The sequence below is a fragment of the Gilbertella persicaria genome (genome assembly GCF_025201335.1).
Source record: "Gilbertella persicaria strain CBS 190.32 chromosome Unknown B0P05scaffold_7, whole genome shotgun sequence".
In the NCBI taxonomy this organism is placed as follows: domain Eukaryota; kingdom Fungi; phylum Mucoromycota; class Mucoromycetes; order Mucorales; family Choanephoraceae; genus Gilbertella; species Gilbertella persicaria.
In genome coordinates this window covers 583,315-605,751 of record NW_026251968.1, presented here as the reverse complement: position 1 = coordinate 605,751, position 22,437 = coordinate 583,315, and the positions used below count along the sequence as shown (strand labels likewise).

Here is a 22,437-nt window from a genome sequence, read left to right as displayed (position 1 = left end):
TTCTACTTTCTTCTTCTTCCTTAACTTTTTTCTATCTGTAACTTTTCTTACCAACAATGTCTGTTAGACCCACTGATTCCTGGAACGTCTGTCTCAACACTACCCTTGAACAAGAAGACAAGGAAGTTTACAACATTGTTGAAAACGAAAAACTTAGACAATGGTCTGGTTTGGAACTCATTGCTTCTGAGGTATGTATATTGAAGAGCATTGGAGGTGAATGGGTGTGCTAATGATTTATTCTTACAGAACTTCACTTCTCAAGCTGTCATTGAAGCTAACGGTACTGCCTTGACCAACAAGTACTCTGAAGGTCTTCCTGGTGCTCGTTACTATGGTGGTAATGAATACATTGATGAACTTGAAGTCCTCTGTCAAAAGCGTGCTTTGGCTGCTTTCGATTTGAACCCTGAACAATGGGGTGTCAACGTCCAACCTTACTCTGGTTCCACTGCTAACTTTGCTGCTTTGACTGCTTTGATTAAACCCGGAGACCGTCTTATGGGTCTTGATCTTCCTTCTGGTGGTCACTTGACTCACGGTTACCAAACTGCTAAGAAGAAGATCTCTGCCTCTTCCATCTACTTTGCTTCCATGCCTTATCAAGTTGATCCTTCCACTGGTTTGATTGACTACAAGCGTCTTGAAGAAAATGCTGGTCTCTTCCGCCCTCAATTGTTGATTTGTGGTGCTTCTGCTTACCCTGCCGAATGGGAATACGATACTATGCGCAAGATTGCTGATCAACACGGTGCCTACCTCATGTGCGATATGGCTCACATCTCTGGTTTGATTGCCGGTAAGGAAGCTTTATCTCCTTTCGATTACTGTGATATTGTCACTACCACTACACACAAGACTCTTCGTGGTCCCCGTGCTGGTTTGGTCTTCTTCCGTCGTGATAAGGGTGATCAACTCGAATCTCGTGTCAACCAAGCTGTCTTCCCCTCTTGTCAAGGTGGTCCTCACAACAACACCATCGCTGCTGTTGCTGTTGCTTTGAAGCAAGCCGCTTCCCCTGAATTCAAGCTCTATGCTAAGCAAGTCCGTGCTAACGCCAAGAAGCTCGCTGAGACTCTTGCTGGCTACGGTTACAAGTTGGCTACTGGTAGCACTGTTAACCATTTGGTTCTTTGGGATTTGAAGCCTCAAAAGTTGACTGGTTCTAAGGTCGAACGTATCTGTGATATGGTCCACATCACTATCAACAAAAACTCTATTGCTGGTGACAAGTCTGCCGTTACTCCCGGTGGTGTCCGTCTTGGTGCTTCTGCCTTGACTTCTCGTTCTTTGAAGGAAGAAGATATGGTTAAGGTTGCTGAATACCTTCACAGAACTGTCCAAATCGCTACTGATGTTCAAGAAAAGTGTGGTTCCAAGTTGATGAAGGACTTTGTTGCTGCTCTTGAAGGCAACCAAGAAATTGCTCAATTGAAGAAGGAGGTTGTTGAATTTGCTCGTAGCTTCCCTATGCCTGGTTTCGATCCTACTAAGATTAACGCTACTGCTACCATCTAAGTTGGTTTAGAATAACAACAAACGCTTATATATACACATTATTTTCATCTTATAATGGTTGCGGTTAAACAAATTGCACGTTCAACACTCATTCTTTATATTTCCCATTTTTCATTTATATATATCTTGTAAAAAGTTCAACACGTTTTTGTAAAATAAATATTTAACATTCAACATTTTTAATTTCTTTAATTTACTTTTTTGGTTGGCTAATTATGTGGAGACAGGAAAAATAGTGCCGGAGGAGAATGGGCGAACAGTTTGCTTATTTGGGATTTACGTTCAAGTATATATATGCATGCGTACTGTTGTACCACCTTGTACTCAAAAGACAAACCTACCAAATCAGTACATGTATACTGAACTAGAATATATCTCTAGAATCATGTTCATATCAAACATTTCAACGTCTAGGAGAAGTGCTGGATTTGAACAGGAGAAAAAAGTTTGTCTGATCATCTGTTTACAGGGAAATGAGTTTTTGGACGGTTATATAGTCCAATGGAGCGATATTATGTAAGTAACAAGGGAAGTGCACATACGTCCTCTCTATTCTCAAATTGAAAGGAGCACAAAGCCGATCTTCCTTCTTTTTTTTTTTCCTCTCTCACTCTCACTCTCTTTTCTTTCTTCTTCCATAGGTACTACTAAGTTCGATGTTTGCTTCTGTTGATAACATCACTTGGTGAAACAATAGTATTATGCCAAGTATTGTAAGAAAAAAAGAAGGTTAAGTTCAGGAATATGCAATCATTTGCCATAGTTACGTTGGCCTATTATGTACCTTTTTAAGGAAATCAGCAATAATATAAATAATTGGCCATAGCGCATAGGAAAAGGACAAAGTTATGTCTCAAAAATAGCAATGCAATGCAAAGTCAAGACCTGTTATCAAGGTTCATATTCTGTTTTTTTTCATAACAAGGTTCTTTGTTTATTCTCTCTAATAAAGTTACTTTCTTGTCCTTAGATGAAGGAAGCAAAGATATCTATATGTTTTTTTTTCTAAAAAAAAACTTCATCTAGACAAGGATGCAAGTATGCGTGTGTTTAAAGTTGATGTGTGTACATGTTTATGTTTCACAAGTGATGGTTACAATGTTGAAATTTTTTTCTTTTCCAGAGTCCCTGTTCAGTTTTGTATGGTTAGTATATCATCAGAGGAGCTATGACCACTACCTGAATTACAAAGGAAATATCTCTTCAAGAATCAAAGTGCGACCTAGAAAGCTTAATGATCGTACGACGATTACAATACCAATATTTGTGTGTGTGTGTAAATTATTAGAGAAAGAGAACACGTGTGATTCAAGTAGCTTTGTTTTCACTATTAAAGCGTTTAGGCTTTACAGGCATATGTAGTAATGGCCAGTGATTTTTTGTCATTCTAAAAATAAGTTTCATGATATATAAACTATTTTTCTGCATAAAAATAGTATTAATTACTAAAATTATGCATTTTGGACATGCTATAGCGATTTCGAGACGATTAGAATTTTAAGACGTGTTTTGATCTCGATTTTCAATGATAAACATGATTTTCATTAGCTCCCGAGTAAAAAAAAAAAAAAAAAAAAAAAAGTTCGAGCAACATGTTCAGATGAACTTGTTGACAATAAACATATATGGACTTTGAGTCTCTTTTTTCTATATAAATATATTCCACGTAGGACAACTAAAGAATGACATGAAAGAGTTTTTATGTTTGACACACGGCCTGTGTGCGTATGTGCTTTAACTTTCATCTGTTGTCACACTTGTTGTATTCTTGTTTTGAAATACAGAAGAGATATCTACATGTATATAAAAACTTGTATTTTTCTTCTTTCGTTTTTGTCATTTTTTGTTTTGTTTTTATCTTCTTATTTCTATATACACAAACACAAAGAAAAAAAAAAGAATTTTTGCATCAAAAATAAGAAAATCTGTAGCGATTAGTGTGAGTAGTATGCATCCTTTTTTTCAATTTTACTAACTGCATGATAGACAAACAACATTTTGCAGCAATATTATGCTTATATATGAAAGCAGAAAAAACCAGAGTCTTATTGCTTCGTTTACTTACTTCTCTCAAACTTTTATTGTGACTATTACCCTTAAAATTAACATCAGTAACATTTTTTGATCTGTCATTATTTCAAAAAAAAAAAAAAAAAAAAAAATGGTGATTATGTCTATCAATGAAAACATAATTTTACAGCTAGCAAACTTTAGAAGGCCTAGGCCAAACAATCCTAGACCTCCTTCTGCACCTTCTCCCTCACCAAGTCCTTCACCACCACCATCGCCGCCACCATCATCCACATAAATCAACTAAAGAATCAGTAAAAAAAAAAAAAAGTAGAAAGAATAACAACAATACTAATAACCAAAACGCAATGTTTGCTTATAATATACATACATACATCCCTATCAAACCAACCAAAAGCTATCATAATATCCAAAGATCAATGCAAATGATCTTGTTTATCCATCCATTCCTTAATTGTTTTTCTTTTTTTTATACATAATTTTGTATTAATTATTTTTTCTTCTTCTAGTCTTCCTCATCTTTATTCAAAATCAACCTTCTTATGTCTTTCTGTATGTAAATAATCACTTTCAATAATAAACAAACTATTTTAATCCCATCCATACTTTCTCGTGCGTTTAGATGCTCCTTTCTGTGTTTCACGCCAGATTATGGGATGACAAGTATGTTACATAAACAGTTTTCTGCTATGTCTTGCTCCGCAAATATTTAGTTGACTAAGGTGTACATGTATAATTTCCTGATGTGTGTCATACCAAAAGAAAGAAGATGGAGAAGACAAAAAGAAAAAAAAAACTTTTATTCCGCTTCAAAACTGTATATTTGTTGCTGGTTTTTAACTTACTGAACAACGCTTGTGAACTGTTGATGTAATTGAACTTTATGCTCTGTTTCTCCTTCTTTTTTTCTACTTCAGTACTTTGATTTTTCTGTATATGTTATCGATAATTATTAAAGTAAATAATTCTATGATGATTTTTGAACTGAAGCTCTTATGACTATATGAAGATGCCAATTCAAAAGGAGTCGGAAAAAATAGCAGGGAAAGGAGAGTAAGTATACAGAGCACTCATCCACCATAACAAGAAAGGTGAATGTTTATTTGCTTGGTTGTTGATTAGCCTTGTCAATGGCGTTTTGGGTAGATGATGTGAAAATCATTTCTCCATCTCATAAAAGTCTCTTTACATTCGAAAACACAACGCAACATGGTTTTGTGTTGCAAGTCTAATTCAAAAGAAGGCAAAGAGAGGAAAACCGTTGAAAAAACCATTCCTAACTTTGGTTACTGTTTCTGAAAAATTAGACATTTCATCATTCTCAAATAACAAAGAAATATTGATATTGTCGAGGCAAATTGAAGAATCCAATTATTGACCATATATGCCAAAAATAAAACAATTGTAATCAGAAGCTTATGATGATATATCGACTCATGATACTACACAAAACAGTTACAAATTTACTTTCATAGACTTAGGCTTCTTTTTTGACTGTCTATAATGTACAACGTTCAACAATCAGATGATATGACTCCTGAATGCTTGCTATAAAGACTAACGCTATTCCAGCATGTTCAGTCATCTTAAGCCTTGAAAAGACGACGAGGTGATTCATTTTCTATTTTGCGATGAAGACGATAGTAATATTTCCTTTCAGTTTCTGTCACTTTTGACTAAAAGATCCTTTTTCCCTTCTTCAAAAAATAATCCTCCTACTTTTTCCTTACTAACATAATCCATTCAATACACTCTCTGTCGACTTCAGCTTCTCTCCTTAATTTAATGATATATGCTTAGAAGGAAATATCCACATGGCGCTATAGATTTTGCGAAACTTTTCGACGATATTCAAGACCATCTCATACGCATTACCTTGCCTTTTCTCTTTCGAATTACATCTATAAAATACTTTAATAGCTTGTGAAGCAAAGGCACGACTAAAAAGAAAAAACTTTGATCCGTAATTTATATTGTCAAAAATTTCAATCCATTGTCATAGTATACCTTTCCTTTCCATTTTCTAACCAAAATAACGTGAAAAAAAAAACTATAGCAAAAAAAGGTGAAAAAAATCAGTGTCATTTCAATCCAGGTCATTAAAAAAAAACCACACCCTGCTGTTTTTCAAAAAAAAAAAAAAAAAAAAAAAAAAAAAAAAAAAAAAAAAAAAAAAAAAAGGTCAGTTTACCAATAGAAAAGACCTCGACAAGAAGCCAACTCTTTTGAAAGAATATCAATGTATTTGCAGTATATCTTAAGTATCGAAAACAAAACAAATTTGAATTTTAAAAAAGGAATATGTATTTTTCTTTTTTGGTTTTGAGAAGCATTCTTTGTCTTATATTTATTCTGAGATTTACATTACAAACTGTCGATATACAGAAAGACATGGAATTCACAAAGAAAATAAATGATCTTTGCGTTTATTAGGACATAATGCATCCTTTTGATTAGACAGAAATTACGCTTGCCTAGTCAGAGCTATTTCAAATAAAATAAGAACGAATCTCATGATGTTCGTATGTGCACAGGTTTTATATAGACTTTTACTCCCGCTTCTTTCTAACTTGTTCAATGCGTTTCTGTTAGAGTAATTCACATTATTTATGCAGCTATACATACACATATCTATCAATAAAGATAGAGATATTCAGACATTTTTTGTACGGCGCATGAACTATTCAAACTAATAAAATGCAAAGAAAATGTTACAAGTGATTCAAACAAGATAGGTAAAAAAAAGTAGATAGACACATTGATTATCATTACGTAAATACTTAAAAAGACATATATCCTACAAATCAATGTCTTTTTGTATTACTTTAACCTAAATTTGTATGGAAGTGACTTTAAAATGTAGTGAATAAAAGAAATGCATATGCTTGTGATACGCTTTTGACATTGACTTCCCTTTTTCTCCTTCTTTGCGTTTCACTTTTTCGCAGTTGTATTTTTTTTTATTGAAGAATTTCGCAAAAAAGGAATAAAGATGAGCCCTTCCTGAGAAATATTTGATTTACACAAGCAGAGTATGCCTTATGCCAAGTTACTATCATCGCCATATGTTTGACCGTGTATGACATTGCGTAATGTTTGATAAGTGGTTTCGTCCAACTTGTACGTGTGTTTATATTTAGTTTTATCCGGGACAAAAAAACCTTTTTTTTTGTGCAGAACTTGGTCGCTTTAGAATTACTTTAACTTAATTCAAGTACTTTTATTACTCTATGTCATCACAGAAGAAAAAAAAAAAAAGCTCGTGACGAGATTCTAAATTTATTGCATTATGATAGGATATAGTTTTGATCAAAATAGTCAAAAACAGAGTCTACGAGCACTAAGAACACATATTTCATTTTCTCTTTAGGAAATCACATGTGGTTCAAGCACACATAATCTAAATGGAAAAACGCCAACTCCTTTCAACATTTGCATTTAATCTGAGACATTTGTTGACAGGAGCGTAACGTTACATTTTTTTCTTGGAATCGACAAAAAAATGTACACGAAAGGTTCCAGAAGCTTAACAGAACAAAAAAAGGATCATCTCTCTGGATAAATAGTGATTTTAGTAACAGAATAGTGTACCTTGAACGGTTAGTGCAACATACTGTCTTTTAGCAGCAAAAAAGAACATTCTTATATACCAAAAAGACTATGATTATAAATAATTTATTATTGAATACAAAATAATTGTGTGTAAGTGTCTAAAGACAACTATTCAGTAAGACCAGCTTCCTTGGCCATAGAGTAAAAGATGGATTCTTGATTTTCCAAAAGCTTAATAGGAGAATCAAATTCAGCAATGGACCCTTTGTCCAAAACAAGAATTCTGTCTGAATCTAAAACAGTGTTGATTCTGTGAGCAATGGTCAAGATAGTACAGTGAGCAAATTGGCGACGAATAGTTTCTTGAATGATAGAGTCGGTTTCAACATCAATCTAATAGAAAGAGGTGAGTATAAAGACATCAATGAAATACAATTACTTACAGCAGCAGTAGCTTCATCAAGCACAAGAATAGTGGTACGGCGAAGAAGAGCACGGGCCAAACAGATTAATTGACGTTGGCCAACAGAAAAGTTTTCACCACCTTCCAAAACAACAGCATTTAATTTACCATCCATCTTGGAAATATGCTCGCCAAGATGAGAGTGTTGCAGTGCTTGCCAGAGTTCGGCATCATCATGGGAGCCAAAGGGATCCAAGTTTTCTCTGACAGTGCCTGCAAACAAGACAGGATCTTGAGGAATAATAGTCAAACGAGATCTTAAGTCAAACAAACGAAGACTAGAGATGTCTACGCCATCAATGAAGATAGAACCCGAGCAGCTTCAACGATACGGAACAAACTCAAACTCAAAGAACTTTTACCAGCACCTGTACGGCCCACAATACCAATCTTTTCTTTGGGTGCAACAGTGAAGGATAGGTCGCGTAAGGCCAAGTCGAGTCCAGGACGGTAGCGAGTAGAGTAATCACGGAATTCGATCAAACCCTTTTCAGGCCACATGGGATTCACACCACGAACGGAGTTATATTTCTCGGTGGGTAAATCAATGTATTCCTTGATACGTTCGACAGAGACAATGTTAGTCTCAATTTCACAGTACATACGAATAACCCAGTTCAAAGCTTGAGTCACACTAAGAGCATATGAAACAGAAAGACCAACTAGACCAGCATCAATAGCAGAAGAACCATAAACAACACTAAGGACAGCAAACAAAGCAGCAGAAAGAATGATGATAGAGCCCAAAAATTCGAGACGAACAGCAAGCCAACGGTTACAAGAAATAGAGGGATAGTAGGCCTTTTGATTATCATCTAGTCTGTTTTCGTTTTCAAAAACAAAACGTCTTTGTTGTTCGTAAGCACGAATAGTAGACACACCAGAAATAGTTTCTTGGAAATGAGAATAAATAGGACTTTTACCAACAGAATCCAGACGTTTCAATTCGCGAGATGTAGCCAGGTAATAACGTTGGATATAGACATAGATAACACCGAGAGGAATAATGACTGCCATGAAAAGAGGTGTAGAGTAGGCAATGATAATAACGGTAGAAATGACAGCAAACAAGACACGGAAATAACCCTGGAATGTTCTAGGCAAGCCTTCATCAACAGTGTGTTGATCTTTACTGAAACGGTTCAAAATTCTACCTAATGGTGTAGTGTCAAAGAAAGACATGGGAGAGCGAATGATGGCATCTAACATTTCAGAGTGCAAGACACGGGCAGAGCGAATAGCACAGTATACCCACATAACGAGTGTTTGACCCATAGAAAAAAGAGTAGAAGACCAACCAATAAGGGCATAGATTGCAAGATAATACCAAACACTCTTGTTTGTACCATTGCCTTGGTTTTCTGAGGACCAGAACTTTAACCAAACGTTAGAGCCTACAGAAGCCAATTGAGAGAAAATGAGCAAAATAAGGATGGCAATGACACCATATAAAGAACAAGACTTTGCATATTGTTTGTAGACATCCCAAGTAACACTGCCTTTTGCACTTTCTTCAACAGTAATTAAGCGATCAGTTTCAGTAGCCTTCTTATGTCTGGCTCTCTTGTTGAGAGAGACAAGAGAAGCTCGACGAAGTGTTTTGGTACTCAAGAAAGAGGCATCGCTGTTCAAACGTTGACGTGTACGAGTCAAAGAAGCATCTTCTTCGCGAGGAACAATGTCAACTGAAGCATTGTCTGATTCAAGAACTTGTTCTTCACCGAGAGTTTCTTCATTGGATGCATCGTCTTCAGAGGCCTTTTGAGTACCATAATCAGTAATAAGAGCATAAAGTTCTGACTTTTGATTCATCAAATCAACATAAGTACCGCTCAAGTTAATTTGTCCTTCACGGAGCATAACAACATGGTCAACACGAGACAAGTAAGAAATACCATGGGTGACAAGTACGCGGGCTTTGTTCTTCAAGATACCTTCGGGGCCAATAACATGGTCAAAGATATGACGACCCACATGTGCATCAACAGCACTCAAGGGGTCGTCCAACAAGTATATATCAGCACGGGCATAGATAGCTCTAGCTAAAGAGACGCGAGCCTTTTGACCACCAGACAAGTTAATACCACGTTCACCAATTTCAGTTTGATCACCACCGCTCAAGATAGCAATATCACTCTTCAAGGAACACGCCTCCAATACACGTTCGTAGAATTGAGGATCCCAGCGATGGCCAAAGACAATATTATCACGCAAAGAAGCGTTCATAACCCAGGGTTGTTGAGGAACATAAGCAACAGAACCACGCAAAATAACATCACCATGAACCTTGACAGTATCACCTAACAAGGCACTAATCAAAGATGATTTACCAGAACCTACACGGCCAACAACGGCTGTGACTTGCCCTTTCTTGACTTGGAGATTGATGCCGCTCAAGACAGGTTGAGCGTCTTCTCTGGCCCATTTAAATTCACCTTCGTTGATTTCAACTAAAGGCGTGTCATCAGTATACTTGGGGTCATTGCGATAATCAAGACGAGTAACAGCATTAAGGTCAATTTCTTCTGCAGAAAGATAACCTTCAATACGGTAAAGAGAAACAGAGGCTTCAATAGTAGATGTAATCACATTAGGGAATACGTTCAAGGGGAATTGCAAGAGACCAAAGAGAGCAATGGCTACAAATGCAATATCACTTGTCAAAGGATGATCAGAAATAGATACGTAGACAGCAAATGTAGATAAAGAGACCAAGAAGGGAATAGAAGTAAACGTAAAGTTTTGAACAGCAGACATAACACCAATCTTCTTGAGAGTGGCTAATTCTAGATCATTACGAATGTAGTTGATCTTTTCCAAGAAGGGAGTCTCCCAAGCATAAAGTTTAATGACGCGAATACCATTCAAGATTTCATTCATCAACTTAACTCTGGCATCCTTATTGCCCATTTGAGTCTTCTGAAGTGCACGCATCTTACGAGCAATAATTGTGTTTAAAGGAATAGAGAGCAAAAGGACACCTACACCAGCACCAGTACTTGGACCCATGGTATTATACAAAAAGCACAAGGCAATCACTATTTGGAAAGGACCGCTCCAGACTATTTCAACATGAGTTTATCTTGAAATCATATTTAGTTGACTTACCAATATGGAAGTAGGTGCATAAATCCATCAATCGTTGAGCATCAACACTCATATGGTTTACAATTTCACCCACAGTGGACTGTTGTCTGCTTGCATTACTGAGAACCAATGTCTTTTGATAAATGGCTGTGACAAGAGCAGCACGAAGACGCATACCAGTCATGAAGCAGCGTTGGAAGTATTGATGAAGGAACATAGTTTGAGCAATAGCAGTCAAAAACATACTGACTGCAATTACAATACCAAGATAGGCAGGTTCAGGTACATCGGAATTGTAACTGGTTACCCAACCCATCAATTTTTTTAAAAGCCAAGGTTGAGTAAATTGCAAAGCATCTTGGAGAGCCTTAAAGAGCTATAAAGGAACAACGGAATTAGTTTCTTTTTTTCAAGTCCATGATCTATTAAATTACTTACCGCAGCCAAAGCAAAAGGACCACCCAAAGTCTTGACAAGTGCCTTTAAAAGAGATGGTCTAAATATGAGAGATCAGTATTTATGACTATATTATAAAGACTATATTATAAAGTACATTACTTTTTCTTTGTCAATTCCTTTTGCCAGTTTTGTTGAAACTGAGCACTCACAAAGGCTGATTGATCATCGGACTTGAGATTCCTACGTTACTGTTTTTAGATAATGTGGCACTCAAATGCTTATTAATCAAAAAAAAAATTACCATAGATCTTCCATCGACAAAGGCTTTTGATAACCTAATCTCATCAATGGTGTCATCCAACTAAATGTAAGTCGACCAAAAATATTGGTCTTTTCTTCAGGAGAGTCAAGCTAATACGAATAAGTAAATCTCCTTAAAACAGCGTGGCATACCTCATCCTCTTCCAACATAATGTATTGACTCTTGGGACGAGGCAAATTTTCCAAAACAAACATAACAGCGGACAAGGTAAAGCCAATAGCGAATAAAACAAACTGAGTAGAATTTGTGTAATATTTGTCATCTATGATCTGCGTACGTAATTTGATGCCATCTACAACGATCATAAATAACCAGAAAAATAAAAGTACAGCAGAAGATACACGGTTGCGGGTATATTCAATATGATGCAAACCAATAACAAAGATCTGTCATTCAAGATTAATCTTTTTGTTAAAAAATAAAACTCACTTACCAAAATAAATACAAAGAAACCTTGAGATAATATCTGTGCATCATCTATCCAATTAATACCGCTGTCGAGGACCGAAAAAGCAAAGGCTACCGCCGCAGTAAACAAAAGCAAAGACAAAGCAATCTGTGTTGTTCTTATAAGTCATTGCATTGCATAGCATTCACTACATACCATTTTTGTGAAATAAAGCCAGTTCTTAGTCATATCAGAAGAGAGGCGTTCTCTCTTTGACAAGATCCACATTCTAGCTAAACCAGCAACAAGAACAAAGAGATAAGGTAATAGTGTTAATACACTAAATATGCAAAGTGAGTCATTGTCTCTTCATGTATTTAATCACTCACCTATCTTCAAAACATGGCGTGAAATCAGGTATTCTTTCTTTTGAGATAGGGCCCTAATTTGCCAATTGTCAGTATTCTTTCATGCAAGACATATTTGACTATATTTACCCAGCCTTCGTGGTTTTTACACATGCTCGAAGCATATTGATATTCGTCAGTATGGTGGTCTAGCACCCACTGATTTCCTTCCATATTGACGAGTTCAATGACAAAGAAAAAGAAAGAAAGAATAAGAAAGTGAAAGACTTTTTAAAATGAATGAATTACAAATTCTTTTCAATAGAAACAAAGTCACTTTCCTAAAATGAAAGTTCATGACGGAAAAATGTTACCTTTTATAAACAATTACGTGTAAAGAGCGTTCCCGCTAATTTTTTTTTTCCTGTTCTTTTCACTAGTTTAATACAATGGCAAAGAAGGGAGGTAATAGTAAAGCTGAAGCTGCCAACGCCAAAAAGGCAGCCAACAAAGCCGAAAAAGACAAGCAAAAGTCTGCTGCTGCTGAAGCCGCTGAAGCTGATAAATGGTCTCAAGGTGCCAAAGGAAGCAAAAAGAAAGAAGACACCGAAGCTAAAAAGGTAAAGACAAAAAAACCGAGCATCCAGAAAGAGATATCTTATATTCTCTATAGGCAGCTGCAGCTGCGAAGAAGGCCGAGAATGCTAAACTTTTGGTGAGCTAAATCTAACTCTCGAGAAATTTAAATAACACAGGTATAGGCTGAAGAAGAAAAAGAATTCAAAAAGAAGCCTACTATGAAAGGTGTCGACGTAAGTTATTTGGTAGTATATGTCGGGCTAGATCACTTATTTCATGATAGAAAAAAGCTGCTCAAAAATCAGCCAAAGTCGATGCTGCTGGCCATGCTCGTCGCGTTATTCCCGAGTTCTCGGCTACTGGTATTGATGATGCCCTTGATCTCTTGTCACTCGACAGTGGATCTGTCAAAGCCAAGGACATTGAAAAGCATCCTGAACGTCGTTTCAAGGCTGCTTTTGCCGCTTTTGAGGAACGCGAATTGCCTCGCTTCAAGGCCGAAAACCCTGGTTTGCGTTTGAGTCAATTAAAGGAATTGATCTACAAGGCTTTCCAAAAGTCTCCCGAGAATCCTTTCAACCAAGCTAATGTGATTGCATACAATGCTACACAAGATGAAGCACAGGCTATGAAGGGTAAACTACTTTATTTATTTTCATGACTAACATCTTTATCTATAGCTAACAAAAACAAGGCTATTGAAGATCGTCTTCGTACCAATTAGAAACAAAACAAAATCCCCCATTATACATCCTAATTGCATTATATATATTTCTTGGTTTTTTAAAAATAAACTTGCGGTCTACCAATTGTGTCGCAAAGGGTTTTAAGCCAGCATTGTCTTAACAATTAATTATACATTTTATTTTTTTTCTAAAAAAAAGAGAAGGGTGTCTAAGTTAATATACATTTTACTGTTGAACACGAGCAACAATTTCTCGGAAACCTTTGATTTTTGCACATTCTTTCTTGAGATTATTGGCAACAGGAGTATCCCATACACCTGCTGAAATCATTAAACGCGAGTAACGAAGACAAGCTTCTTCTCGAAAGTAATCATAAAGCTTCTTGTTGTATTTACGCTACAAAAACAAGAGTCAGAGAGCATTTGTTTTATAATGGACATACCTCTTTTGCTCTTGTATCTTCAGGGTAATGATGTGTTTGGTGGATCAAAAAGTCATTAGGAAGCACCCAATAATCAATGCCTGCTAAATAAATTTCATAAAGACAGGCAGCCTTATTGGCACCATATCCCACGAAACGTTCGTCACACCAAGGTGAGCCTTCCTTCTTGAAAATAACGTATGGTTCATATGAATAGTTATAATCGGTCACCTTATAAGGCTGAGACGATCTATACCATTTCTTGTAGTCAGTTGAGGCATGTCCTCTTGTCCAACCCAGATGGAACATGTCAATCTTTTCAGCCAACACAATATTCATCAATGCTTCTTTGTCTTTAGGAAACAGACGCCAGTCTTCACCATCTTCTTCCAAGATGTACTCAAAAGCTGGTACAACAATTGCCCCTTTTCCAGTACGAAGAATATCCATTAATTCCTGATTTTTTCTAAGCGATTCTCTGAAATCTGTACACAAATGAAAGTCGACATCCAACATCATAATATAGTCAGAACGAGCAAAGAATTTGGCAACATTTCTCCACATGTTGAATTGTCTGTCAAATTTGTCTACTACCAAATGAATATCGACGTATTTTCCCACATCTGGATTATCATTGTACATATCGTGTAAGTCGTTTAGAATTACGTCTTTAGTATGATCATCATTGATGTGAATAGCTACTGAAATAGGACCTTTGTAGCGTGTTGCCAAGCGACTCAGGACGGGAAATCGATTATGAGTGACCAAAGTGGCAATAGTCACATCTTCTTGATCAAAGTGTTCAGTGGCTCTAAAATAATAAGGAATAACTTTTGATGGACCCATTGAGTCCGAGAAAACTTTACTCAACACTAAGTCCTCGGGAATTGTATGATTGTAACCACCTGTTACATGTCAATACAAGCATTTATCTCTGTATTTTTTTTATTTTTACCTTCAGCATTCGTCCATGAAACTGACTGTAAAGAATGATACTTTTGTTGCAGTTGGTTTACACTGAGTGAATCCGTCTTGAGTGACATTGCAGGTGTTGTTGATGATGAGAGGGAAGTCTGGAACCAGCCAAAGCCAAGTAAGTGCAAAGTAGCGTACAGAAAAGAGCACGCCAAATAGAGTGTACCGACTATTTTTAATATTCTCGAGACTGTTGAAGACTCCTTCATGATATGAAAAATAAAAAAAGAAAAGGAGAAAGAGATAAAATAATAACAAGACAAGGTGTTTACAATTAGGGATAATCAGTACGACATTAATTTTGTACTACTCTTTTAATAACAATTCTCTTTATCTTGCAACTTTAACATGGTGCTTGAATATGTTTTTTTTCTCTGTTAGATTATCATAGAAAAAGAGGTAAATAGCAATTGTGTTCTTTTCCTAAAAGACGCTTGCTTCTTCTCAATTAAAATGCTGCTATTTTAAGATTAGCGCAGGTTATTAAAATAGCTCCCCCCCTCCCCCAAACTCTGGAACTGTAACAACATGAACTTATTTATTGATTTTCTGTAAGCAGAGCAGTAGCATATTTAAAGAATAAAAGTCTTCCATCTTGTTCCTGAATAAGAGAGAATCCTTTATCGAAAACAGTCTTCATTTCCTCATGTAATTCTTCTCGCTTGTCTGGCTGGATTGTCTTCAATACTTTTATAAGTGACAGCAAATTAATCCAAGCGAAGGAAGTTTCTTTCTCTGTCTTTGGGTCTGCGTCTGTCAAACCTACTAAATTTTTGTATTGGTCAATTAAAGAATACATGAGTTTGATGCGATGTTCATCTTGGATTTGTTCTGCATTGTTGGTATCGACAAACATCAAGAGAGCATCTTTGTCTGTCTTGACTTTAGCTAAAGGAAGTGATAGAATACATGCGATATATGTGTAATAGCCTACGGTATGAGACACACGTTCACTAAAAAGACACACACATCGATAGGCTAAAGCGAGTAACTGTGGCCTAGGTAGATCTATTGTTGATAGAGAGTGAATCAAGCTCTTTGGATCTTCATGACGTTTGTTTTCTAGATTAATCTCAATCTCTCGTAATTCGGGTTCCAATAGTTTAATTTGAGCCAGTTTGTTGACCAATAACAATGTGCCTGGTATCTTGTATTGCGCAGTATGGATCAAAAGAGTCACCAAAGTACGCAAGGCACCTATCAATAAGGGCTTTTTACGAGTATCACTGCATGCTAATTGAGCGAAATGGTTCCACATAGAGAGCAGGATGTTGATTGAACCAAATAAGGTAGATTTATCAAGAGGATCGTTCTTAAGTGCTTCTGTCCAATCAATCATGAAAAGAGGCTTTGTCATTTGAGGATTGCCTTCTTTGACAAGTGTGTTCATCCAAGTCTCGCAGACACCTTGAGGTAAAGAATGCATTACATAATAATACAAAATCAATGTCCACATGTAATATCTATCGTTGTGAAGCAAATAAAGACCAGGCGTATCTGTCAATGAAAAAGTAGAATATGTGTCAGTAGCGATGGTAAAATTATCATTGCCTGTCATCATTTTCAAGACTTCGCCAAGACCATTGAGACGAATAAGACGAGTCAAGACTTCCACTGTTCTAGCAGAAGCTATAGTGGATTCTAAGTAACATATAAGTATATATGTTGATTTCTTGCATAAGCATATCTTACCAAGTGAGTCAAATGTACCATGCGACTTGTAGATATCACTTAGCAGAGACTTGATGAGAGCTAATTGGGCAACAAACGTAGTTTCTGATAAAATGCCTTGCCAATGCACATCTACAGATAAAGGAAATTGTTTCTTGGTTGTTTCAAAATCATCTTTAAATTGTTCACTTGAAGGGCCATTGACATACATAGATAACTCTAATTTAAGCGCACCTAGAAATTCTTTGTCTTCATAATCTTCACAGAACGCCTTGACAAGCTGATAGACAACCAACAATCGCTCAGGATGAAGAGGCAATCCGAACGCATGGCGTACATGAAATGTACTCAAATCAATTTCAGGAGGAATACATAAAATGGTGGCATTGACAGCAGTCATTATTTTTTCATCAAACTTTTTATGTTCTGCCTTACGATAGAGCATAATAAAAAGTGGACTCTCATAAGTTAAATCAGTTAATTCAACTTGTACTGGCTGGCCCTGTCAGGTGTTAGTATTCAAAAAAATAAAACAATGGAGACTTACTGCAGGTAAAATAAACTCTTGATTCTTTTGTTGTGCTTGTTGTTCCGTGTCAGATTCCTTATCATAAGTAAGTTGCATGATCTGAAAAGGGAAACTTACTTGATTCAAGAAGAACATGTTGATTGTCATAGTGTAATTATCGACTGTAATTAAGCGGCGAGGTCTCGGTGGAGGTCTATAGAGACTGACGGGTGGGAAATTTTCTTGATTTGAATGAAATATACGCATAGAGATTAATTGTTCAAATTCACGAAGTGTCGATAATGTAGATTCATATGCTTTAACACGATGACTATCGCAATGAGCGATAGCAGCATAAGGTGTATTGGGTGTAGATATAGATCGCGGCGTTATTATGTGTGATGATGGTGCTGGTAACGGTGGTGGGGGAGGAGGGGGAGGAGAGCTAGGTGGCGGTAAATCAGAAGGTGGAGGTGGAGGTGGTAGAGACGATGCCATATGCTGAATTGGATGATGATACGGAGAAGGGAACATGAAAGTATTTGGATGTGGATAGAAAGGTTGTCGAGATTGAGCTTGGTTGAAATATAAAGGTAGTTGGTATCCAAAGTTTGGTAATGGAGTTGAAAAGGAGTTGTAAGATGACATTGTGTCTTCAATAGCCCGCTTCTTTTTCTTGTTGCTTGATTTAGATGACGGGCTTCGTTTTGTGCCTAATTCTGGTGCAGGTTCTTCAGACTTCTTGTTGGGTTTAACCAATTCTTTCCGGTTGTTTTCGATTGATAAGCGTACTTTCATAGCTAATACTTTGACTTGTATTTGTTTTTGTTCATCTCGTACTTGCTGCAATTGATCTTCTAATCGCTTTATCTCTTGATCTAATGTTTCCATTTGATCATCTTCAGGAAGATAATCTTCTGCAGAAGCAAAAGATTCTGCGTCTGTGTTGTCTTCACTATTGATAGACAACTCTTGTATAGAGTTAAGTTTGGTATCTTGTACAGATGATGTATCATTATCTTCTAAAAGATTCACAACTTCCAAATCGGAAACCATTTCATTGGCCTGTTGTTTGTCTGCCTCTTGCTGCTTTTCTGCTTCTTCCAGGTCTTTTAGCCTGTCTAAAGCGAGTTCCTTTTCCAATGCTTGTCGTCTTTCCAGAGCCTGTTTGTGCTGTGCTTCTTTTTCTCGAATATCTCGTTTTAATTTCTCAATTTCTTCTAGCTTTTGGTCATGTACGCTCTTTGTAAGTTTTTTAAATGGACGTGTAGGTGTAGAAGGTCCACTGTCGAGTTGCCAACTATCGAAGGGGCCATACATTTTTTCGATCGTGTCGTTGGTTACGTCGTCCTCATTGAGCTGGTAAACGTATTCTCGGTTGCAGTCTTCTACAAGCGGTAATTCAGGTTGGAAAACGTCTTCCTCACTGCTTATATGGTCATTATCAACCTCGGCCATGTTCAAAGAAACTACGAATAGACAGATATACTAGAATCAAAAAAAGCCAACAACAGGAAGAGTAAAGGAAAAAAAAAGAGGCGGTCACATTGGCTCTACGCACAGTGATTCCTTTTTTGGGAGATGCGTATTGTTAGGTATTTATGTTCCCAGCAACAAAAAGATGAAGCTTAACACTCTTTCTGTCTCAAAAATAGTCAAGAAGTTTTAGGAAAGCTTTTGTTTGTTTCTTGAAAAATAAAATATAAAGCTCGGGCGGCTGTATAGAAAGTATTTGAATCATTTATCGGTTCTTGGGATTTGCCGATTCATTCCAAAATTTGTAGAAACGGCTCTATTGTCTTATTTTAAACCAGAATACCTCAGTAGGTCCGGTACTCTCAATGTAAAGGTTTCACAAGAGCGAGTCCTCTGTTTTAAAGGATCAAGGTTTTGTAGAGAGAGGCTTCTTTACGTATACCATGGCACAACAAAGTCAACACAAGTGTATTAGAGGTAACTATGAGCTAGGGTTTACTCCATTTTTATGCTTTTTTTAAACTATCATCGAGGCAAACACCATAGAAGCATTGATATCAAAGCGGGAAAGTCAACAAGATTATTGATTACTTATGCACAATTGTAGTTTTCTCACGTTACAAATCATTTTTACAGACAAAAAACGCTTTTTTATTTCATGTATGTATATATGCAATAGCTATAATTAAGTACAAAAGGATAAAGAAAAGAGAAAAGGGGATATTGAGAGATTTTTTTTTTTACAATTTAGCTTGAGTACTAGTGGAGACAATGTCATCATAAAGCAAATCGGGAAGGAAATCATCATAGCGTTCACCAGTAACATTAGTAGCGAATGCCTTCTTAGCAGCTTCATACTTGCTTTGTTTGAATTTATCAGCACCAAGGTTCTTGCGAATCTTGTCAGTTTCTTCATCCAATATTTGAGCAACATATTGGCCGGTAACTGTCTTGCCTTGGTCTGTACGGACTTGGTGATGGACCCATTGATACAGTTGAGATCGAGAAATTTCATAAGTAGCCAAATCTTCCATTAAATTGAAAATAGGAACACAGCCAACACCTCTTAACCAGGCTTCCATATAAGCCAAACCAATTTGAATGTTTTCACGGATAGAGTCTTCAGTAATGGTGCCCTTAAAGTTGATATCAATCAAGTCAGTAGCAGTAACTTTGACATCATCACGGCGGATATGAAGTTGGTTGGGTTGAGGCATGTGTTCATTAAAGATATCAAGAGCAATCTTGACAAGGTCAGGGTGAGCAACCCAAGTACCATCATGACCAGCAGTGACTTCACGCAACTTATCGCTACGGACCTTGTCCATGGCAGCTTTGTTGGCTTCAGCATTGTTCTTGATGGGAATTTGAGCAGCCATACCACCCATAGCGTGCACACCACGCTTGTGACAAGTTTGAATCAATAAGCGAACATAGGCGTCCATGAAGGGTACAGTCATGGTGACTTGAGAACGTTGAGGCAAGACGAATTGGGGATGATTACGAAGCTTCTTGATGAAGGAGAAGATATAATCCCAACGACCACAGTTCAAACCAGAAGAATGATCACGGAGTTCGTAGATGATTTCGTCCATTTCGAAAGCGGCAAGAAGTGTTTCAATCAAGACGGTACCACGGATTGTACCACGGGGAATGTTAAGCATGTCTTGAGATACATTGAAGATATCGTTCCAAAGTCTATAGTCAATTAGTCATCAGAAATTCAGTGACATTTTGATTCTCTTACCTTGCTTCCAGATGAGATTCCATCTTGGGCAAGTAAAAGTAAGGACCCTTGCCACGCTTGACGAGTTCCTTTGCATTGTGGAAGAAGTAAAGAGCGAAATCAAAAATAGAGGCAGAACAAGGCTCACCATCCACAAGGAAATGCTTTTCAACCATATGCCAACCTCTAGGTCTACGAAATGTGTTAGCCAATCATAAGGTATCGGAAATCATCGTCAGCCTCTCCCCTCCCCTCCTCCCCATTCCAATGTTTTTCACATGAAATCCTTCACACACACACTCGCTTCCTTTTCTTTTTTTTATATTCACCAAAAAAGGTAATTTACCTAACAAGAAGTGTGGCGATTTTGCCATCTTTGCGAAGAGCGTATTTCTTGCCGTTAGGATTAGTAAACTCAATAGTCTCACGAACAGCATCTCTCAAGTTCACTTGACCACTAATGATGTTTTCCCAAGTAGGTGAAGTAGAATCTAATACATGATCAGTTTTCATTCTTGCTGAAAAAAAAACTATCTTACCTTCAAAATCAGCCATAAAAGTATAAGCACCCGAGTTTGATGCATTAATGACCATCTTACGGTCAACTGGACCAGTAATTTCAACACGGCGGTCTTGAAGGCCAGGAGCAGGAGGGGCGGCACGCCAGTTGGGATCATTACGAATATAAGCTGTTTCGGGCAAAAAATTAGGGAGAACACCGCGATCCAGCTCTTGCTGGCGCAACACACGCTTTTGCATCAATGTCTTACGGGTGGGGTTAAAGATACGGTGGAGAGTAGCAACAAACTGCAATGCTTGAGGAGAAAGAATTTCAGCTTCGCTAGTAGTGACAGGTGCCAACACAGCAACGCCGGGAATACTAGACTTGATCAATTTAGCGGAACGAGATAAGACAGCAGACATTTTTAAGGTAGAGAGAAACAAGAAAAAGAGAAAAAAGGAAAATAAAACAAAGGGAATTTATACTTGTACAAACTGATATCCATCTATCAAGCATAAAGCCAATTCATGGGACTGCTACTCCACTGAGTCAAAGTATACTTGTTTATCACATGCTAGTTTCATCATATTCACATGGACTTGACTGATGAAAAAGCGGAATAACAGCGAGTACAATTTAAAGAGACGCGGGTAGTTCCTCCTTGACTTCTTCTATTTTCTTTATTAAAAGAAAATTATGGCATTAAAAAAATATTTTAAATTCCATTATCTCTTTGTATACCTATATGGATTTTTTTATAGCCATCTCGTTTGAAGGGTATAATCAATTGCTCTTAAAACTCCGTTAAGTCTGTTTGCCTATACAGTGCGGCTGGTTGATTGCATTTGTTTTGAGGAATGATTGTCACCTGTACTTCGAACTAATTACTTACTATTATATAAGAGTTTTCTCTCTCCTAATTAAAAAAAAAAAAAAAAAAAAAAAAAAAGCCTTAGAAGAATAAACATACAAAATCAAGAAATCAAAGTGAGAAATTTTTACTACTTATGTTCATAGGTATATACATGATGCTTTTCTACACTATTTGAACTCATCTTAAGGAATTACATACACTTACTTTTTTAAAAAATATCAGGCTAGGAATCCGGGTGTTTAAACAATTGGAAAGATTACAGTACTCAAACGGTGGGACGCTTTGGAGTATCAAAGATGTCTTTTGGATAGAAAAATGAACATCTTGATGAAGACGAGCTGCTAGAATCACTTTGTCTAATTGAGTGTCTTGATTTTTCTTTTGAATGTTGTTTACAAGTTTGATACGAAATTCCTATGATGAGATTTGTATGTAGACAAATGATCTTAGAGCTTATCTTTGCTTTTTGTTCCTTACCACAAATTTAAGCTTCTTAAATTTGACCTCGCTATCTACAAAATCTTCAAAGTTAGGCTCATTCGAGGGCAAGAAAAAGTGCTTGATTGCTGAAACAGAAGCAACAATATCTTCATACTGGTACAATGCATTTAAGCCTAAAAAAGGAAGGTATGTAAACACTCCGTCCACTCTAAAAAGATGCATAAATATATGGATTTTGAAAATACAATTGTTATTAGTTTTAAAGTATATTGGTTCTTTTCACTTTGTTCTGAAATTTTCTTTTCTTAAACAAATATTCTTGATCCAGAAATATTTGATATATTACGGATTCCTTTATATCTCAGAAGTAATGTATGATGCTTTTATATGTGGCAGTTACTGCTGACACATTTGTTGTGATAATCAGCTTCTTGAGTCAGACATATAAAGGGCTGAAAAGAAGGCCATTAA

General features: G+C 36.7%; 6 protein-coding genes across 6 annotated transcripts; 2 read left to right on the top strand and 4 right to left on the bottom strand.

The window, feature by feature from the left end:
• Positions 1-56: 56 nt before the first annotated feature.
• On the top strand, positions 57-1,518 carry B0P05DRAFT_569315 (serine hydroxymethyltransferase; the record flags this gene model as incomplete). Its single annotated transcript, XM_051581241.1, has 2 exons — positions 57-191; positions 250-1,518. 2 exons carry the CDS (start codon positions 57-59, stop codon positions 1,516-1,518), a joined length of 1,404 nt encoding a protein of 467 aa, XP_051437973.1.
• Positions 1,519-7,269: 5,751 nt separating this feature from the next.
• Positions 7,270-12,341, bottom strand: B0P05DRAFT_569314 (multi drug resistance-associated protein MRP; the record flags this gene model as incomplete). The annotated part of the gene is made up of 12 exons (XM_051581240.1): positions 7,270-7,494; positions 7,545-7,852; positions 7,927-10,626; positions 10,673-11,027; positions 11,090-11,147; positions 11,210-11,290; positions 11,352-11,461; positions 11,504-11,758; positions 11,806-11,928; positions 11,977-12,100; positions 12,150-12,202; positions 12,258-12,341. The coding sequence occupies 12 exons, from the start codon at positions 12,339-12,341 to the stop codon at positions 7,270-7,272; spliced, it is 4,476 nt and encodes a 1,491-aa protein (XP_051437972.1).
• Positions 12,342-12,556: 215 nt separating this feature from the next.
• On the top strand, positions 12,557-13,410 carry B0P05DRAFT_569313 (uncharacterized protein; the record flags this gene model as incomplete). The annotated part of the gene is made up of 5 exons (XM_051581239.1): positions 12,557-12,727; positions 12,781-12,822; positions 12,869-12,919; positions 12,970-13,321; positions 13,367-13,410. The coding sequence occupies 5 exons, from the start codon at positions 12,557-12,559 to the stop codon at positions 13,408-13,410; spliced, it is 660 nt and encodes a 219-aa protein (XP_051437971.1).
• A 113-nt stretch (positions 13,411-13,523) lies between these two features.
• B0P05DRAFT_530289 (glycosyl-transferase for dystroglycan-domain-containing protein) lies at positions 13,524-15,139 on the bottom strand. The gene is made up of 2 exons (XM_051576846.1): positions 13,815-15,139; positions 13,524-13,768 (listed from the first exon to the last, which is right to left on the bottom strand). The coding sequence occupies exons 1-2, from the start codon at positions 14,637-14,639 to the stop codon at positions 13,598-13,600; spliced, it is 996 nt and encodes a 331-aa protein (XP_051437970.1). The 5' UTR covers positions 14,640-15,139; the 3' UTR covers positions 13,524-13,597.
• A 152-nt stretch (positions 15,140-15,291) lies between these two features.
• On the bottom strand, positions 15,292-18,525 carry B0P05DRAFT_530287 (uncharacterized protein). The gene is made up of 3 exons (XM_051576845.1): positions 16,987-18,525; positions 16,461-16,941; positions 15,292-16,409 (listed from the first exon to the last, which is right to left on the bottom strand). The coding sequence occupies exons 1-3, from the start codon at positions 18,403-18,405 to the stop codon at positions 15,307-15,309; spliced, it is 3,003 nt and encodes a 1,000-aa protein (XP_051437969.1). The 5' UTR covers positions 18,406-18,525; the 3' UTR covers positions 15,292-15,306.
• Positions 18,526-19,050: 525 nt separating this feature from the next.
• On the bottom strand, positions 19,051-21,155 carry B0P05DRAFT_530284 (malate synthase A). The gene is made up of 4 exons (XM_051576844.1): positions 20,689-21,155; positions 20,496-20,640; positions 20,171-20,341; positions 19,051-20,121 (listed from the first exon to the last, which is right to left on the bottom strand). Exons 1-4 carry the CDS (start codon positions 21,071-21,073, stop codon positions 19,164-19,166), a joined length of 1,659 nt encoding a protein of 552 aa, XP_051437968.1. The 5' UTR covers positions 21,074-21,155; the 3' UTR covers positions 19,051-19,163.
• Between the last annotated feature and the right edge of the window lie 1,282 nt (positions 21,156-22,437).

Coding starts and splice junctions, on each gene's coding strand:
- B0P05DRAFT_530289 (XM_051576846.1), bottom strand. CDS start 14,639: ATGGGTCCATCAAAAGTTATTCCTTATTATTTTAGAGCCACTGAACAC. Junction 13,769..13,814: donor AAGATACAAGAGCAAAAGAG/GTATGTCCATTA, acceptor TTGTTTTTGTAG/CGTAAATACAACAAGAAGCT.
- B0P05DRAFT_530287 (XM_051576845.1), bottom strand. CDS start 18,405: ATGGCCGAGGTTGATAATGACCATATAAGCAGTGAGGAAGACGTTTTC. Junction 16,942..16,986: donor AAGAGTTTATTTTACCTGCA/GTAAGTCTCCAT, acceptor AACACCTGACAG/GGCCAGCCAGTACAAGTTGA. Junction 16,410..16,460: donor TGGTACATTTGACTCACTTG/GTAAGATATGCT, acceptor TATGTTACTTAG/AATCCACTATAGCTTCTGCT.
- B0P05DRAFT_530284 (XM_051576844.1), bottom strand. CDS start 21,073: ATGTCTGCTGTCTTATCTCGTTCCGCTAAATTGATCAAGTCTAGTATT. Junction 20,342..20,495: donor ATCGCCACACTTCTTGTTAG/GTAAATTACCTT, acceptor CACATTTCGTAG/ACCTAGAGGTTGGCATATGG. Junction 20,122..20,170: donor GAATCTCATCTGGAAGCAAG/GTAAGAGAATCA, acceptor AATTGACTATAG/ACTTTGGAACGATATCTTCA.